Below are 16,562 nucleotides of genomic sequence, written 5' to 3' on the forward strand. Positions count from 1 at the left end.
TAGATCATTGTTTTGTGTCAATGTAGGCTTTCTTTGCTTGTACATATGGAATATCAGAAATCAGAAATGTAACCATGTTGGAAACTTCTCAGAAGAGGAGAATGAAGCAACAGACAAGAATATTTCATTTGATGATTTGTGTATTTATTCAGACTGACTCACCGAGTCACATCATTGAATACCTTAATTTAAGGTAAATATTTCAACAGAAATAAAGTGATTAAACATCACAACAAGAACTTGAACAAATCTCCAAGATATGATACTCTATCAGAGTACAGGATACACAGTTACTGTCTTTATGAAATGCAATATAAATGTTTTTTTTTAAAACAAGGTTTTTCAATGCAATATACAAACTATTAATTTAATGTGAGCAAAATTTTCTGAAAAACAGATAAAATATTGTTAATCACAGAGTGATGATAACAGGTATAATACCCAGTTTGGGTAAATAATCCTCACGGAGGAACATTGATGCTGTAGCTCAAGTTGATCAATATCAAATATATAACTGATACATACTTCACAGAAGATGCTCAATACAACGTCAATATGACTATATCACTACACAAATGTAGAGGCAATGGTTTTTTGTCTTATATATTTTGATCTTCAAACAGATCAGTCATAGATAATCACAGACTGACTGATAATATAATATCTATTGTGGGTTAAAAGTTCTCATGGAGGAGCATTAAAGTTATTGTTGATCATGAATATAAAAACACGATCAATATAATCAACGTGTTTCACAAAACATTAACTTTATTTCAATTATCGATTTGATCATTTTCTCAGAGAACGTTAACTTGTTCAGTACAACTTTAATTAAACGTTTCACAGCAAGACGTTAAAAACTCCTGCATAAGCAGAAGATGAAGAATATATTTTATTATACTCATTACTGTCCATGAAAGTAATCTTAGACCAACATGGTCCACCCATTGTGTTTGTCTGAGTGGAGCTCCAATCTGTAGGTCTCTACCAGGGCCTCCAGGGGGCGATGTTGACTGGACTCTTCTCTTTGCTGATGCTGTGCTGGGCTGGGGAGCTCAGCTGAGGACTGTCAATCTCACTCCTGTTCTTATCTGATGATGGCTGCAGGCTCTGGGAGTGGCTCAGCAGTCTTCTCTGGGACTGTGTCTTCAGCTCATCATTACACAGGAAATGAACATTCACTTGGACACACCTGGAGTAAACCCTGATTGACAGGTGCTGAGCAGGTGGAGGAACTCACTAGCTCGTTCTGTTGCTGTCATCTCAGGAAGCAAACTGTCATCTCAAGGATGTCGGCTTTGTCCAGCTTGGAGTCGGGTTGCTGGTTGAGGATCTCTGGAACCAGGAGAGACTTGAGTTGCTCAATGCTGTTGTTGATACGATCTCTGCGTAACTTCTCCACCCCTGGCTTTCTTAGCTGCAAGAAGAGACAAGTAGAGGCATTAATAACCTTATTCTGGTGTATGACATTATTGAAGCAGATTAACAATCAATCAAATGTAATTCATTTCCTTGAATTTGAATCTTAAGTTTACCTTGTTTGTCAGAGTCAGGTGCTCCTTAGAGTAGATCATAGTTGAAGTGATTGTAGGTACCATGGCTGGATCTCTGTGCTGTAGAGGTCTGTGTAGAGAGAATCTGATCTCTACTGGCTTCATCTCTCCTATATATTGTCCCAAATCTGCATATGAATGTGTGGGTCTTGGGCTTGTTGGAGTTTCTCACAGTCTGTAGCCAATGGGAGAGCTTGGGAGGACAGTGAGGAGTGTGGAGTTGCCACATGCTCAGTGTTCTTATTGCTGGGGGACAATGGTCACGTCTCAGGGGAACAGGTGGAGGGGTGGTGGTGATGTAGAGTGACTAACAGAGCGCTGTGTGAATCTGGGAAAGTGGTGACCCCTAGATCTGCTGCCTGATGTTGGCATCAATGACACTAACAGAGCACACGCTCATCATTATAACTTACAGGTGTGAGACTGACACTGATTCTCTAAATATAAGAACAGTGTTATTAATCTCCACCTGTAAGAACATTGTTGAATGTAATATTCTGTATCCAAGCTTCATCACTGACTTCCATGGATATGACTTCTGAAATGAATTAACGACTCTACAATATGGTTTTACTTCGCACATACCGGTAGTTATATTTAACAATATGATGATGTGTGACAATGTTTCACAATTTTCATTTCTGTTTAAATTCATACATATTTATATGTTCAGTCAGTCAGAATGTTTGGGAATATATAATATTTTAGTCAACATTAACAGGTGAGTGGATAGATACCAGGATAATGTATACCTTGGTTTTCAGTATTTTCAGGGTCATCAGTATCAATAGCAAGGATGCTCTTAACTCAGTATTAGTAGTTATAAGGTCAAGCATTCTGGAGTTCAAACGTAGCAGATGTCTCCTCTGTCTTGAGGCCACTGGTCAGTGTGAGTAGAGAGCTGATCTGAGTTTCCCACACTGAGTCCTGTGTGCTGTGATCAATGCATTACAAAAGCTGCTCAGTGGACCATTAGTGACGGCTATTGACTCTGTGTTGTACTAAAGACAGAGGCTGACGTCACAGACCTTCTGGATTTTGGAGGGAAAGATCAGCACTGGCAAGATTATACTAACAGGACATACCTTTAGAAATACATTTTCATCCTGTCACGGCTTAGAACACATGATATTGAGTACTCTGTTGAAAATTATTGTCTGTGATTTGTTTCATTATAAATCGATGAAGGGTTAACTTTTGTATGACTAATTGGAATTGAGAGCTGTTCCCTGTTTATCACACAAACAACTGAACTATGTAAACGAACTGAATACAACTCTGTCCATCATCAAGAAAGAGAAAGCCTATCATAACTTTACAGAAAAACTATGACAGTAAAATAATAATGTTTGACTAGAAATGTATCTTAACTTTGATATTACTCTGTAGATTTTGAATGAAGCACCTAGAGATAAAAATTAATATATTGATTCAATTGAGTGTTGCATTCCAATGCAGTCAATATCATTCTGCATAGTCTTGGGTCATCATTGCTATTGCATTTGAATCAGCCACTTAATCTATGTGGAGTTTCATATATCAGTAATTTAATAATGTAATGTTGTTGAAGGATTGTCTTGGTCAAGAAAAGAATGAAGCAACAGACAAAAATATTTCATTTGATGATTTGTGTATTTATTCAGACTGACTCAATGAGTCACATCATTGAATACCTTAATTTAAGGTAAATATTTCAACAGAAATAAAGTGATTAAACATCACAACAAGAGCTTGAACAAATCTCCAAGATATGATACTCTATCAGAGTACAGGATACACAGTTACTGTCTCTATAAAATACAAAATAATTGTTTAAAATAAACAAGGGTTTTTCAATTAGACATTTCTTTCTCCCATTTGCAATAAACACATTATTCAAATTACATGATCGATAATTTCACAAATGAAGTTCGATCTTTAAACAAATAAAATATTGTTAATCACAGAGTGATGATAACAGGTATAATACCCAGTTTGGGTAAATAATCCTCACGGAGGAACATTGATGCTGTAGCTCAAGTTGATCAATATCAAATATATAACTGATACATGCTTCACAGAAGATGCTCAGTACAATGGCAATATGACTATATCACTACACAAATGTAGAGGTAAAAAATTACTCTAATTTGTAGACCATAAAAACAGGTTATTCAAATACAATCACACACAGATTGATGATATAGCATCCATTTTGGGTTAAAAGTTCTCATAGAGAACCATTCAAGTTATTGTTGATCATGAATATAAACACATGATCAATATAATCTACATGTTTCACAAAACATAAAGGTTATGATGCTTTCAATTAACACTACAAAAATGTAGTTTTCAAAGATCAGATTGTTTTCTAGGAAAAAGTTTTTAACTTCAGTACAACTGAAATGAAAAGTCTCAATCACAGCAAGACTTTAAAAAGCTCCTGCATAAGCAGAGAACAAAGAAGATATTTTCTTATACTCATTACTGTCCATGAAATTAATCTTGGACCAACATGGTCCATCCATTGTGTTTGTCTGAGTGGAGCTCCAATCTGTAGGTCTCTACCAGGGCCTCCAGGGGGCGATGTTGACTGGACTCTTGTCTTTGCTGATGCTGTGCTGGGCTGGGGAGCTCAGCTGAGGGCCGTCAATCTCACTCCTGTTCTTATCTGATGATGGCTGCAGGCTCTGGGAGTGGCTCAGCAGTCTTCTCTGGGACTGTGTCTTCAGCTCATCATTAGACAGGAAGTGAACATTCACTTGGACACACCTGGAGTAACCCCGATTGACAGGTGCTGAGCAGGAACTCATCAGCTCGTTCTGTTGCTGTCGTCTCAGGAAGCAAACTGTCATCTCCAGGATGTCGGCTTTGTCCAGCTTGGAGTCCGACTGCTGGTTGAGGATCTCTGGAACCAGGAGAGACTTGAGATGCTCAATGCTGTTGTTGATACGATCTCTGCGTAACTTCTCCACCCCTGGCTTTCTTAGCTGCAAGAAGAGACAAGTAGAGGCATTAATAACCTTATTCTGGTGTATGACATTATTGAAGCAGATTAACAATCAATCAAATGTAATTCATTTCCTTGAATTTGAATCTTAAGTTTACCTTGTTTGTCAGAGTCAGGTGCTCCTTAGAGTAGATCATAGTTGAAGTGATTGTAGGTACCATGGCTGGATCTCTGTGCTGTAGAGGTCTGTGTAGAGATAATCTGATCTCTACTGGCTTCATCTCTCCTATATATTGTCCCAAATCTGCATATGAATGTGTGGTTCTTGGGCTTGTTGGAGTTTCTCACAGTCTGTAGCCAATGGGAGAGCTTGGGAGGACAGTGAGGAGTGTGGAGTTGCCACATGCTCAGTGTTCTTATTGCTGGGGGACAATGGTCACGTCTCAGGGGAACAGGTGGAGGGGTGGGGGTGATGGAGAGTGACTGACTGCGCTGTGTGAATCTGGGAAAGTGGTGACCCCTAGATCTGCTGCCTGATGTTGGCATCAATGACACTAACTGAGCACACACTTATCTTTACAACTTTCACGTGTGAGACTGACAGTCATCCTTCACATTAAAAACAGATGCTGCTGCCCATGTCCATTTGATTGTTGTTGTTGAATTCCATTGTTTTTGTTACAGTGCAGGTTCAGTCACATTTAAACACTTGAAGATGGGTTTGACCTCTGATTGCACAGTTATGAATGTGCTATGGTCTGTTCCAGTTTCATTTCAAGGTATGGGTGCTCATCAAACATTTGCATCACAGTTCACAGGCTATCCTTTGTCAAGTTCCTCTTACAAATGTGTGTTAAATACCAGACCCCCCCCATTCATTGCACTCAAACTATTTAAGATAAATGATAAGACCATTTAAGTGGCTTCTAATTGATAATGATTGAACTGATCGATTATTGGTTTTCTCCACAGTGGGTTGGTGGCCCCTTCATTCGGGAGAAATTGCTCGTGGTAATGACTGGAGCTGAATATATGGAATGGTAACAAATCCATCAACACTTGGTTTCCAGGTGTTTGTGATGCCATTCCGTTCTCCCCTCAGCAGCCTCGTGGTTTTCTCATTAGAGAGACCAAGTCTTGTAGCAGCACACGTTCACTATTTATTTATTTTGAGAGTGGATGCAATTAACCCTCACTTTGGGAGTCCAGAGGTAGCCGATGTGTCCTCTGTCTTGAGGCCACTGGTCAGTGTGAGTAGAGAGCTGATCTGAGTTTCCCACACTGAGTCCTGTGTGCTGTGATCAATGCATTACAAAAGCTGCTCAGTGGACCATTAGTGACGGCTATTGACTCTGTGTTGGACTATAGTCAGAGGCTGACATCACAGACCTTCTGGATTCCGGAGGGAAACACCCTAACACTGGCTTTAATCTTAAAATTGTGCTGCAAAACATATACTGTATTTATGTACACTTAGAACGTATTTTTATTTCAGAAGCCGGAAAAGGGGACGCAGATCGGGGATCCTTCTGAGAATCTGGAGGCGAGCGAGTAAACTCCCAATGCCTTCCGATCTTCTTGCTAACGTGCAATCGTTAGAAAATGAAATTGATGACCTAATATTAAGATTATCCTAACAACGGGACATTAAAAACTGCAACATCCAATGTTTCACCAAGATGTGGCTGAACGAAGAAACTGACAATATAAAGCTGCCGTGATTTTCCATGCACTGGCAGAACAGAGACGCTACCTTTGGTAAGACAACTGGTTTAAGAAGTCTCGAGGTATTGCTCTCCTGAGGTAGAGTACCTTATGATAAGCTGTCGACATCTATCAAGAGAGTTCTCATCTGTATTATTCGTACCCGTCTATTTACCACCACAAAGCGAATCTGGACCACGCTCAACCAACTCTATAAGGCCATAAGAAAATAAGAAAATGCTCATCCAGAAGCGGCGCTCCTAGTGGCCGGGGACTTTAATGCAGGCAAACTTAAATCAGTTTTACCATATTTTTACCAGCATGTCACATGTGCAACCAGGGGGGGAAAAAAATCCTAGACCTCCTTTACTCCACACACAGGGATGCATACAAAGTTCTCCCCTGCCCTCCATTTGGCAAATCTGACCATAATTCTATCCTCCTGATTCCTGCTTACAAGCAACAACTAAAGCAGGAAGTACCAGTGACTCGCTCAATACGGAAGTGGTCAGATGACGCGGATGCTACACTACAGGACTGTTTTGCTAGCACAGACTGGAAAATGTTCTGGGATTCATCCAATGGGGGGGGTCTGAGGAATACACCACCTCAGTCATCGGCTTTAACAATAAGTGCATCGATGATGTCGTCCCCACAGTGACTGTACGTACATATCCCAAACAGAAGCCATGGATTACAGGCAACATCCACATCGAGCTAAAGGCTAGAGCAGGAGGAGGAGGAGCAGGAGACCTATTCGGACGCTTACAAGAAATCCCGCTATGCCCTCAGACGAACCATCGAACAAGCAGAACGTCAATACAGGATTAAGATTGAATCCTACTACACTGGCTCTGATGCTGGTCGGATGTGGCAGGGCTTGAAAACTATTACGGACTATAAAGCGAAACCCAGACGCGAGCTGCCCAGTGACGCGAGCCTACCAGATGAGCTAAATGCCTTTTATGCTCGCTTCGTGGCAAGCAACTCTGAAGCATGCACGAGAGCACCAGCTGTTCTGGATGACTGTGTGATAACGCTCTCGGTAGCCGATGTGAACAAAACCTTTAAACAGGTCAACATTCACAAAGCCGCTGGGCCAGACGGATTACCAGGATGTGTACTCAAAGCATGCGCAGACCAATTGTCAAGTGTCTTCACTGACATTTTCAACCTCTCCCTAACCGAGACCTACAATACCTACATGTAATACCTACATACCTACATGTTTCAAGCAGACCACCATAGTCCCTGTGCCCAAGAAAGCAAAGGTAACCTACCTAAATGATTACCGCCCTGTGGCACTCACGTCTGTAGCCATGAAGTGCTTTGAAAGGCTGGTCATGGCTCACATCAACAGCATCCTCCCAGACACCCTAGACCCACTCCAATTCGCATACCGCCCCAACAGATCCACAGATGACGCAATCTCAATCGCACTCCACTCTGCCCTTTCCCACCTGGACAAAAGGAACACCTATGTGAGAATGCAGTTCATTGACTACAGCTCAGCGTTCAACACCATAGTGTCCACGAAGCTCATCACTAAGCTAAGGACTGTAGGACTAAATACCTCCCTCTGCAACTGGATCCTGGACTTTCTGACGGGCCGCCCACAGATGGTTAGAGTAGGCAACAACACGTCTGCCACACTGATCCTTAACACTGTGGCCCCTCAGGGGTGTGTACTTAGTCCCCTCCTGTATTCCCTGTTTACCAAAACACAACTCCAACACCATCATTAAGTTTGCTGACGACACAACAGTGGTAGGCCTCATCACTGACAACGATGAGACGGCCTATAGGGAGGAGGTCAGAGAACTGGTAGTGTGGTGCCAGGACATCAACCTCTCCCTCAATGTGAGCAAGACTAAGGAGCTGATTGTGGACTACAGGAAAAGGTGGGCTGAACAGGCCCCCATTAATATTGACAGGGCTGTAGTGGAACGGGTCGAGAGTTTCAAGTTCCTTGGTGTCCACATCACCAACATACTATCATGGTACAAACATGCCAAGACAGTCGTGAAGAGGGCACGACAAAACCTTTTCCCCCTCAGGAGACTGAAAATAATTGGCATGGGTCCCCAGATCCTCAAACGTTTCTACAGCTGCACCGTCGAGAGCTGCCTGGTATGGCAACTGCTCGGCATCTGACCATAAGGCTCTACAGAGGGTAGTGCAAACGGCCCAGTACATCACTGGTGCCAAGCTTCCTGCCATCCAGGACGGGAAGCGGTACCGGAGCGCTAAGTCAGGACCAAAAGGCTCCTCAACAGCTTCTACCCCCAAGCCGTTAGACAGCTGAACATTTCATGTAAATCGCCACCGGACAAGTTACATTGTCCCCCCCCCAATCTGTAAGTGTGTTTCTGAATACAAACAAATGGCATGTTTAAACCATGCCCCACATACAAACAGAATAAAAACGGGATTAATTGCAATAACCCTGGAGAAAATTTAAGTACTGCTCGATTGGGCTCCAAACAGCTAATCAGAATGTGATGTCTTGAACCTTTTGGGAAAATGTATATATTTGATCAGATTTCTTCCTGCAAGACACACAAAGCAGGACATTTATGGGATCATTCGAGACAGATTCATTGATTTCCCCATAGAAACCCATTCCCCCACTCTAACCTCTGACAGTCCAGGGTCGAGGTCCCAGTCTATTGTGCTGAAGGGGCCCTGTGAGTGAATTCTCCTCGGTCTCCCACATTCTCTCCATTCACTGCTTTGAATAGAGGAACAATAGAAGTGTGTCTTATAACACATCACATTATGCAGCACGCAGCCCTAAACGTTTAGAGTGCTAAAATGACAGCAGCAGTTTTGGCCTAACACCTTGAATTCCTGATATGTCATGTACATATGCAAAATCATGGAATGCAAATGCTATCGCAATACATTCTGATATATTTCAAATACATTTATGTAAAACAGGTGTTTCAGTAAAAACAACACAGCCATGTCTCTGGGAACTCACATGACCAATTATCTCTTTCACGCCTCATTACATTTAAGTGATATCATAGGTCAAATAAACAGCCTAAATAATTAGTCAGCAATTTCTGACTACATCAAACCAAATCATGTGAATGAATAAAGTATGGCTAAAAATGAATTTTATTGTACTATGTAGGTTTTCAGAGAAGCACGAAGAGGAATATGATATACCTATATAGTGTCATTTTTTCTTGGCTCAATGTAGGCTCTTTCTGATTTAGCCCCATATACTGTAGTCTATCTAGTAGCTACAGTTCAAGTCGGAAGTTTACATATATTTTAGCCAAATACATTCAAACTCAGATTATCACAGTTCCTGACATTTAATCCTAGTAAAAATTATTCTATGGGATTGAGGTCAGGGCCTTGTGATGGCCATTCCAATACCTTGACTTTGTTGTCCTTAAGTCATTTTGCCACAACTTTGGAAGTATGCATTGTTAATTTGGAAGACCCTTTTGCGACCAAGCTTTAACTTCCTGACTGATGTCTTGAGATGTTGCTTCAATATATCCATGTAATTTTCCTTCTGCATGATGCCATTTATTTTGTGAAAAGCACCAGTCTCTCCCACAGCAAAGCACCCCCACAACATGATGCTACCACCCCTGTGCTTCACGGTTGGGATGGTGTTCTTCGGCTTGCAAGACTCCCCTTTTTTCCTCCAAACATAACGATGGTCATTATGACCAAACAGTTCTATTTTTGTTTAATCAGACCAGAGGACATTTCTCCAAAAAGTACAATCTTTGTCCCCATGTGCATTTGTAAACCGTATTCTGTCTTTTTTATGGTGGTTTTGGAGCAGTGGCTTCTTCCTTGCTGAGCGGCCTTCCAGGTTATGTCGATATAGGACTCGTTTTACTGTGGATAGAGATACTTTTGTACCCGTTTCCTCCAGCATCTTCACAAGGTCCTTTGATGTTGTTCTGGGATTGATTTGCACTTTTCGCACCAACGTACGTTCATCTCTAGGAGACAGAACATGTTTCCTTCCTGAGTGGTATGACGGCTGCGTGGTCCCATGTCGTTTATACTTGCATACTATTGTTTATACAGATAAACGTGATACCTTCAGGCATTTGGAAATTGCTCCCAAGGATGAACCAGACTTGTGGAGGTCTACAATTGTTTTTCTGAGGTCTTGGCTGATTTCTTTCGATTTTCCCATGATGACAAGCAAAGAGGCACTGAGTGTGAAGGTAGGCCTTGAAATACATCCACAGGTACGCCTCCAAATGATTCAAATGATGCCAATTAGCCTATAATAAGCTTCTAAAGCCATGACATCATTTTCTGGAATTTTCCAAGCTGTTTAAAGGCACAGTCAACTTAGTGTATGTAAACTTCTGACCCACTGGAATTGTGATAGTGAATTATAAATGAAATAATCTGTATGTAAACAATTGCTGGAAAAATTACTTGTGTCGTGCACAAAGTGGATGCCCTAATCGACTTGCCAAAACTATAGTTTGTTAGCAAGTAATGTGTGGAGTGGTTGAAAAACTAGTTTTAATGACTCCAACCTAAATGTATGTAAACTTCCCACTTCAACTGTATATGTGGAATATCATGTCAGTAACGTAACTCTATTGGAAGCTTATTTCAGTGGAGAAAAGAGTGAAGTAAAAGACGAGAATGTTTCACTTGAAGATTTGTGTATTTATTCAGACTGACTGAATGAGTCACACCACCAAAACATTGAATACCTTAATTTAAGGTAAATATTTCAAGAGAAATAAAGTGATTAAACATCACAGCAAGAACTTGAACAAATATCCAATACATGATACTCTATCAGAGTATTGCATACAAAGTTACTGTCTTTATAAAAGACAACAGAATTGTTTAAAATAAACAAGGATTTTTCAATTAGACATTTCTTTCTCCCATTTGCAATAAAATTCATATTCAAATAACATGATCGATAATTTCACAAATAAAGGTTGATGTTACAACAAATCAAATATTGTTAATCACAGAGTGATGATAACAGGTATAATACCCAGTTTGGGTAAATAATCCTCACGGAGGAACATTGATGCTGTAGCTCAAGTTGATCAACATCAAATATATAACTGATACATGCTTCACAGAAGATGCTCAATACAACGTCAATATGACTATATCACTACACAAATGTAGAGGCAATAGGTTATTGTCTTGTATATTTTTACCTTTAAACAGATCGGTAACAGATAATCACAAACAGACTGATTATATCAAATCTATTGTGGGATAAAAGAAGCAAACTGTCATCTCCAGGATGTCGGCTTTGTCCAGCTTGGAGTCGGACTGCTGGTTGAGGATCTCTGGAACCAGGAGAGACTTGAGCTGCTCAATGCTGTTGTTGATACGATCTCTGCGTAACTTCTCCACCACTGGCTTTCTTAGCTGCAAGAAGAGACAAGGAGAGGCATTAATAACCTTATTCTGGTGTATGACATTATTGAAGCAGATTAACAATCAATCAATACAATTGAATAAATGTTGTTTAATTTGAATCTTCAAATTACCTTGTTTGTCAGAGTCAGGTGCTCCTTAGAGTAGATCATAGTTGAAGTGATTGTAGGTACCATGGCTGGATCTCTGTGCTGTAGAGGTCTGTGTAGAGAGAATCTGATCTCTACTGGCTTCATCTCTCCTATATATTGTCCCAAATCTGCATATGAATGTGTGGGTCTTGGGCTTGTTGGAGTTTCTCACAGTCTGTAGCCAATGGGAGAGCTTGGGAGGACAGTCAGGAGTGTGGAGCTGCCACATGCTCAGTGTTCTTATTGCATGGGGACAATGGTCACGTCTCAGGGGAACAGGTAGTGGGTTGGGAGTGATGTAGAGTGACTAACAGAGCGCTGTGTGAATCTGGGAAAGTGGTGACCCCTAGATCTGCTGCCTGATGTTGGGATCAATGACACTGACAGAGCACACGCTCATCATTACAATTTACACGTGAGACTGACACACAATTCTCTAATTTAACGTACAGTGTTGTTAATCTCCACCTATAAGGACATTGTTGAATGTAATAATCTGTATCCACGCCTCATCACTGACTTAGAAACATTTTATTCTCTCCATGGATATGACTTCTGAAATGAATTAACGACTCTACAATATGGTTTTACTTCGCACATACCGGTAGTTACATTTAACAATATGATGATGTGTGATAATGTATCACAATTTTAATTCCTGGTTATTTTATGCATGTTTTTATTTTCAGTCAGCCAGAATGTTTGGGAATATATCATATTTTAGTCAACATGAACATGTGAGTGGATAGATACTTGTTTGTAATTCAGTCAGCCAGAATGTTAGTATTAGTAGTTATAAGGTCAAGCATTCTGGAGTTCAAACATAGCAGATGTGTCCTCTGTCTTGAGGCCACTGGTCAGTGTGAGTAGAGAGCTGATCTGAGTTTCCCACACTGAGTCCTGTGTGCTGTGATCAATGTATTACAAAAGCTGCTCAGTGGACCATTAGTGACGGCTATTGACTCTGTGTTGTACTAAAGACAGAGGCTGCCATCACAGACCTTCTGGATTTTGGAGGGAAAGATCAGCACTGGCGAGATTATACTAACAGGACATACCTTTATAAATACATTTTCATCCTGTCACGGCTTAGAACACATGATATTGAGTACTCTGCTGAAAATGATTGTCTGTGATTTGTTTCATTATAAATTGACAAAGGGTTAACTCTTGTATGACTAATTGGAATTGAAAGCTGTTCACTTTTTATCACACAAAAAAATGAACTGAATGAATGCACTGAATACAACTGTCCATCAACAAGATAGAAAAAGCCTATCATAACTTGGGTAAATAATTCAGAATTTGCTTTATTTAATAATTATTGTATTTCCCTCCTAAGAAAGAGTAAGAAATAACCCAATTATACCCCTTCCCACCCATTCTATCCCCTGAACAATAGAAGTGTGCCTATTCACCATAGAGAATCACAGGTGCTGGTGGGACTGATGAGGACACTAAACTGTGACTCTGCTCTCCAGAGCTTTCCCACACTTTTCCCATTGAGAGAGCTTCCACCAAACAATATAACTGTGCCTTGTTAAATGCTAATTCATCTCGACACAAGCAGTTCCTATCAATCCCTTGGGGGGTGAAGCTCATTACACAAATATGTATCCTAAGCAACAGATAAAGATTCACTGTTGCAGAGAGTCAATTCTCTGTTTATACAAAGAAATATAATGTTTTCAACCATGCCCCACATAGAAACCGAATAAAAACATAATTAACTGCATTCATCTTGAAGAAGGGGCAAGTACTGCCTAAAAGTGCTTTCAAAATGCAAAAAAAATTATATCTTGAACTTTAAAAAAAAACATATGTTTTAGCAGATTTCTAAATTCAAGACCCAAATAGTAAAAATTAAATGTGGGATTATCAGAAATATATCCATTGATTCCCATAGAGACACAGTCCCCCACTCTAACCTCTGACAGTCCAGGGTCGAGGTCCCAGTCTATTGTCCTGAAGAGGCCCTGTGAGTGAATTCTCATCGGTTTCCCACATTCTCTCCAATCAGTGCTTTCAATGGAGGAACAATAGAAGTGTGTCTTATTACACATCACATTAGCTATTGAGTTTGAGGAGCACAGCTGCTCTAAACATTTAAAGCATTAAGATGACAGTACTAGTTTTTGCCCAACACCTGGAATCACTGATATATTATGATTAAACTAAAATAATTGATCACTTTCTGAAACACTGAAAATACATTTATTTAAAACAGGTGCATTAATAAAAAACATATGAGTCATGTCTCCTAAGGAAGTCAGAATGATGATCACTTACATCTCTATAGTTCATTACACCTTTACTACAACAAGATATAATATGACTGTTATGTTTTATATAAAAACAATGACTGTAAAATAATCATGTTTGACTAGAAATGTCTCTTAACTTTGATATTACTCTGTAGATTTTGAATGAAGCACCTAGAGATAAAAATGAATATATTGATTCAATTGAGTGTTGCATTCCAATGCAGTCAATATCATTCTGCACAGTCTTGGGGCATCATTTTTTCTTTTTTTGAATTAGCCACTTAATCTATGTGGAGTTTCATAAATCAATAATTTAATAATGTAATGTTGTTGGAGGATTGTCTTGGTCAAGAAAAGAATAAACAACAGACGAAAATATTTCATTTGATGATTTGTGTATTTATTCAGACTAACTCACTGAGTCACATCATTGAATACCTTAATTTAAGGTGAATATTTCAAGAGAAATACAGTGATTAAACATCACAACAAGAACTTGAACAAATCTCCAAGATATGATACTCTATCAGAGTATAGGATACAAAGTTACTTTCTTTATGAAAGACAAAATAATTGTTCAAAATAATCGTGTTTTTCAATTAGACATTTTTTTAAATCACATTTGCAATAAAATTATTTTTCAAATAACATGATCGATCATTTCACAAATGAAGTTCGATCTTTAAACAAATGAAATATTGTTAATCACAGAGTGATGATAACAGGTATAATACCCAGTTTGGGTAAATAATCCTCACGGAGGAACATTGATGCTGTAGCTCAAGTTGATCAATATCAAATATATAACTGATACATGCTTCACAGAAGATGCTCAATACAATGTCAATGTGACTATATCACTACACAAATGTAGTGGTTAAAAATTACTCTTAATTTTTAGACCATAAAAACAGATTATTCAAATACAATCACACACAGATTGATGATATTGCATCCATTTTGGGTTAAAAGTTCTCATAGAGAACCATTAGTTATTGTTAATCATGAATATAAACACATGATCAATATAAGCAACAAGTTTCACAAAACATAAAGGTTATGATGATTTCAATTAACACTACAAAAATGTAGTTTTCATTGATCAGATTGTTTTCTTGGAAAAACGTTTTAACTTCAGTTCAACTGAAATTAAATGTCTCAATCACAGCAAGACTTTTAAAAACTCCTGCATAAGCAGAAAACAAAGAAGATGTTTTTTTATACTCATTACTGTCCATGAAATTAATCTTAGACCAACATGGTCCATCCATTGTGTTTGTCTGAGTGGAGCTCCAATCTGTAGGTCTCTACCAGGGCCTCCAGGGGGCGATGTTGACTGGACTCTTGTCTTTGCTGATGCTGTGCTGGGCTGGGGAGCTCAGCTGAGGACGGTCAATCTTCCTCTTGTTCTCATCAGAGGATGGCTGCAGGCTCTGGAAGTGTCGCAGCAGTCTTCTCTGGGACTGTGACTTCTGCTCACATTTAGAAAGGAAGTGAACAATCTCTTGGACACACCCGGAGTAACCCTGATTGACAGGTGCTGAGCAGGTGGAGGAGCTCACTGGCTGGTTCTGTTGCTGTTGTCTCAGGAAGCAAACTGTCATCTCTAGGATGTCGGCTTTGTCCAGCTTAGAGTCGGGCTGCTGGTTGAGGATCTCTGGAACCAGGAGAGACTTGAGTTGCTCAATGCTGTTGTTGATACGATCTCTGCGTAACTTCTCCACCACTGGCTTTCTTATCTGCAAGAAGAGATGAGTCATCAAAACCTTGTTCTGTAATATGGCATTACTGAAGCAAATAAACAATCAATCAATACAATTGAATAAATGTCACTGAATTTGAATCTTCAATTTACCTTGTTTGTCAGACTCAGGTGCTCCTTAGGGTAGATCATAGTTGAAGTGATTGTAGGTACCATGGCTGGATCTCTGTGCTGTAGAGGTCTGTGTAGAGAGAATCTGATCTCTACTGGCTTCATCTCTCCTATATATTGTCCCAAATCTGCATATGAATGTGTGAGTCTTGGGCTTGTTGGAGTTTCTCACAGTCTGTAGCCAATGGGAGAGCTTGGGAGGACAGTGAGGAGTGTGGAGTTGCCACATGCTCAGTGTTCTTATTGCTGGGGGACAATGGTCACGTCTCAGGGGAACAGGTGGAGGGGTGGGGGTGATGGAGAGTGACTGACAAAGCGCTGTGTGAATCTGGGAAAGTGGTGACCCCTGATCTGCTGCCTGATTTTGGTATCAATGACACTGACAGAGCACACGCTCATCATCACAATTTACACTTGTGGGACTGACACAGATTCTCTACATGAGAATGTTGTAACACCTAATCCCTTCTGATGGTTGTATTGCAAAATAAAGTGTAAAATTTGACAGTAAAATATTTTAATATAGATTTTTTATACAGATTTCTAGCTATAATCAACAGAGACTTTAAGAACATTGTCACCTTTGAAACCTAATATTGTATAGTTATAAGTTAACTGTCATTTACCCTTGTTCTGTATATATACAGGTAACTGCCAAAATAAAGGAAACACCAACACAAAGTGTTTTAACAGTATGTTGGG

General features: G+C 39.8%; 3 protein-coding genes and 1 pseudogene across 3 annotated transcripts; all 4 read right to left on the bottom strand.

Annotated features, from left to right (window-relative positions):
• Window positions 1-408: 408 nt before the first annotated feature.
• On the bottom strand, window positions 409-1,622 carry LOC109891512 (transcription factor HES-5-like; annotated as a pseudogene).
• Window positions 1,623-3,773: 2,151 nt separating this feature from the next.
• LOC116374091 (transcription factor HES-5-like) lies at window positions 3,774-4,734 on the bottom strand. The gene is made up of 2 exons (XM_031823877.1): window positions 4,641-4,734; window positions 3,774-4,522 (listed from the first exon to the last, which is right to left on the bottom strand). The coding sequence occupies exons 1-2, from the start codon at window positions 4,701-4,703 to the stop codon at window positions 4,097-4,099; spliced, it is 489 nt and encodes a 162-aa protein (XP_031679737.1). The 5' UTR covers window positions 4,704-4,734; the 3' UTR covers window positions 3,774-4,096.
• A 6,108-nt stretch (window positions 4,735-10,842) lies between these two features.
• Window positions 10,843-11,796, bottom strand: LOC109891513 (transcription factor HES-5-like). Its single transcript, XM_031823878.1, has 2 exons — window positions 11,706-11,796; window positions 10,843-11,583 (listed from the first exon to the last, which is right to left on the bottom strand). Exons 1-2 carry the CDS (start codon window positions 11,766-11,768, stop codon window positions 11,407-11,409), a joined length of 240 nt encoding a protein of 79 aa, XP_031679738.1. The 5' UTR covers window positions 11,769-11,796; the 3' UTR covers window positions 10,843-11,406.
• A 2,569-nt stretch (window positions 11,797-14,365) lies between these two features.
• LOC109891514 (transcription factor HES-5-like) lies at window positions 14,366-15,941 on the bottom strand. Its single transcript, XM_031823879.1, has 2 exons — window positions 15,843-15,941; window positions 14,366-15,726 (listed from the first exon to the last, which is right to left on the bottom strand). The coding sequence occupies exons 1-2, from the start codon at window positions 15,903-15,905 to the stop codon at window positions 15,295-15,297; spliced, it is 495 nt and encodes a 164-aa protein (XP_031679739.1). The 5' UTR covers window positions 15,906-15,941; the 3' UTR covers window positions 14,366-15,294.
• Between the last annotated feature and the right edge of the window lie 621 nt (window positions 15,942-16,562).

This window comes from Oncorhynchus kisutch, linkage group LG5 (assembly GCF_002021735.2).
Source record: "Oncorhynchus kisutch isolate 150728-3 linkage group LG5, Okis_V2, whole genome shotgun sequence".
Lineage (NCBI taxonomy): Eukaryota > Metazoa > Chordata > Actinopteri > Salmoniformes > Salmonidae > Oncorhynchus > Oncorhynchus kisutch.